The sequence below is a fragment of the Seriola lalandi genome, unplaced genomic scaffold (assembly GCF_002814215.2).
Source record: "Seriola lalandi dorsalis isolate HSWRI2012SDOR001 ecotype SW California unplaced genomic scaffold, Sedor1 jcf7180001973855, whole genome shotgun sequence".
NCBI lineage: Eukaryota > Metazoa > Chordata > Actinopteri > Carangiformes > Carangidae > Seriola > Seriola lalandi.
Genome location: NW_019444521.1, coordinates 1 through 1,937, shown reverse-complemented (window position 1 = coordinate 1,937; position 1,937 = coordinate 1). Strand labels below are relative to the sequence as shown.

Here is a 1,937-nt window from a genome sequence, read left to right as displayed (position 1 = left end):
TTCTGAAATTACTGAAATGTCCAACTTACAGTACATGTTTGTGTTGTCCTTCAGAGATTTACCCTCGGAGTCAGACTGTATTACAAAGTCATGGAGGAAATGCTGAAATCGGTGAGTGACTCGTTTGAATTTATGTCATTAATTTATTTTTTCAACTGTTTTATTCAACAATTTTGTATTTTTATTATTTATCTATTTATTCAGAGGCTCAGGTGAATTCAAATTTAGCAATTTTCAGGTTTACCCAAAAAAGTATCTCAGAAAAGCTCAATCTACCTGTCTATGCTATTTTCATAGCAACATAGTGGAGAGCAAATTAAGTCTGTCAACAGGAAGCAACTCACTGGAAGTGTAGACTATACAGCAGAGGTTCCCACACTTTTTGACTCAACATACTTCAGTGTCTGAAATAACTTGCATTCATATTGTTCATACTCATTCATACTTTTTCACTTTGTAGGAAGAGAAGCGACTGTCTGTGCAAAATTTCAGGTATGTTTTTATTTTTTTATTTTTTTTATCAAATCACTAGAGAATTATGAAGCCAGTTAGTGTAAGTGGCTATTCACTTAACCTTTAGCTGAACTTTGGAAATGCATTGAAGATTTTTGTTGTTTTGATGTGTAATGAAGCATTATTTGACTTGAGCTGAGTCATATGATTTCCATTTCAGTAAACTCCTCAATGACTCCACATTCCACACATCACTCTTGGCCTGCGCTTTGGAGGTAGTCATGGCAACATATGGAGGTGTGTCACGTAATTTGCTTAAAAAATTAACAACAGATGCCATTGCATACCACCTCTTAAATAACTGTGTTGTATCTTACGGTTCAATAATACCGATCAATGTTTAAACTTCTTCTACATGTGTGACACGTTATAATTATATTGCTTGCTCCTTATGATTAGAGAGCAGTTTTAAGACTGGAGGATACAACCATGGAGGTGGTGACCAAGCTGATACAGATGTGTGTTTCCCCTGGATACTGGATGTGTTCAAACTCTCCGCCTTTGACTTCTACAAAGTCATCGAGAGCTTCATCAAGGCTGACCCTACACTGAGCAAAGATATCGTCAAACATTTGGAGACGTGTGAGAACCTCATCATGGAGAGGATTGCATGGAGGACGGTCAGTTTTATGTCTCATTACGACTGCAGTATACATTTAATAATGTCACAGTATTTTGATAAGATTCACAAATAACACAACATTAAAACATAGCTACTGCTAATATGGCCACCTTATACAATCAGTCAATTCTCAAACTGCACATTTGAAAAAAATTACAACACTTTAGGAATAACATAAATTACATATAAGATCAACATTCTGTGTAAACTGCTCCATAATGTTGGAGCAGCATTTCCACGTATTCACTGCATATGAAAAATCTCATTGCATGTCCCTATCTCACAAACATATAGTTGCACTGAACCAAATAACCAAGCCAACCATAGCTGGCAAAGTGCTTGTTAACATGACACTGAACCTCAAACTACTCCAGAGACACAACTCTGCAGTAAAGTGAACACTCACAAAACCAGTTAAACCTAAAATGCAGATTACATATTTAACACATACAGAGTTACCTGCAGTACCACGTACAAAGCAGTGCACACAGTATAGGTTACTGAATACTGTATGTGAATAGAAAAAGTCCTGGTTAATTGTATAATCACTAAAGCAGTAGTGATTATAATAGTGCTCTTAAAAAACGGGTTGTTTTCCGTAGTTGTAGGGGATGATTTGTGTCACTGGCTGCCACTGCCTCCACCACCAGGTGCCTCCCTGTGCACCAGGCTGCTGGAGAAATAGTAAAGGAGTGGGTTCAGGCAGCAATTGGAGCTGGCGAGTGACAGCACCACGGGGTGTACAGCCTTGGTCATCTTGGCTAGGCCACAATGGGGCAGCAGTCCCACATGTGTGAGGGTG

General features: G+C 38.3%; 1 protein-coding gene across 1 annotated transcript; it reads left to right on the top strand.

The window, feature by feature from the left end:
• The first annotated feature begins 57 nt into the window (after window positions 1-57).
• LOC111653023 (retinoblastoma-associated protein-like) lies at window positions 58-1,880 on the top strand. Its single transcript, XM_023403471.2, has 4 exons — window positions 58-111; window positions 461-492; window positions 674-750; window positions 913-1,880. Exons 1-4 carry the CDS (start codon window positions 91-93, stop codon window positions 1,206-1,208), a joined length of 426 nt encoding a protein of 141 aa, XP_023259239.2. The 5' UTR covers window positions 58-90; the 3' UTR covers window positions 1,209-1,880.
• The last annotated feature ends 57 nt before the right edge of the window (window positions 1,881-1,937 follow it).

Bases quoted from the DNA above. Each gene is read 5' to 3' on its own strand.
- LOC111653023 (XM_023403471.2), top strand. From the start codon at position 91: ATGGAGGAAATGCTGAAATCG. The intron at 112-460 runs GTGAGTGACTCG...TTCACTTTGTAG, and splicing joins TGGAGGAAATGCTGAAATCG to GAAGAGAAGCGACTGTCTGT. The intron at 751-912 runs GTGTGTCACGTA...CCTTATGATTAG, and splicing joins AGTCATGGCAACATATGGAG to AGAGCAGTTTTAAGACTGGA.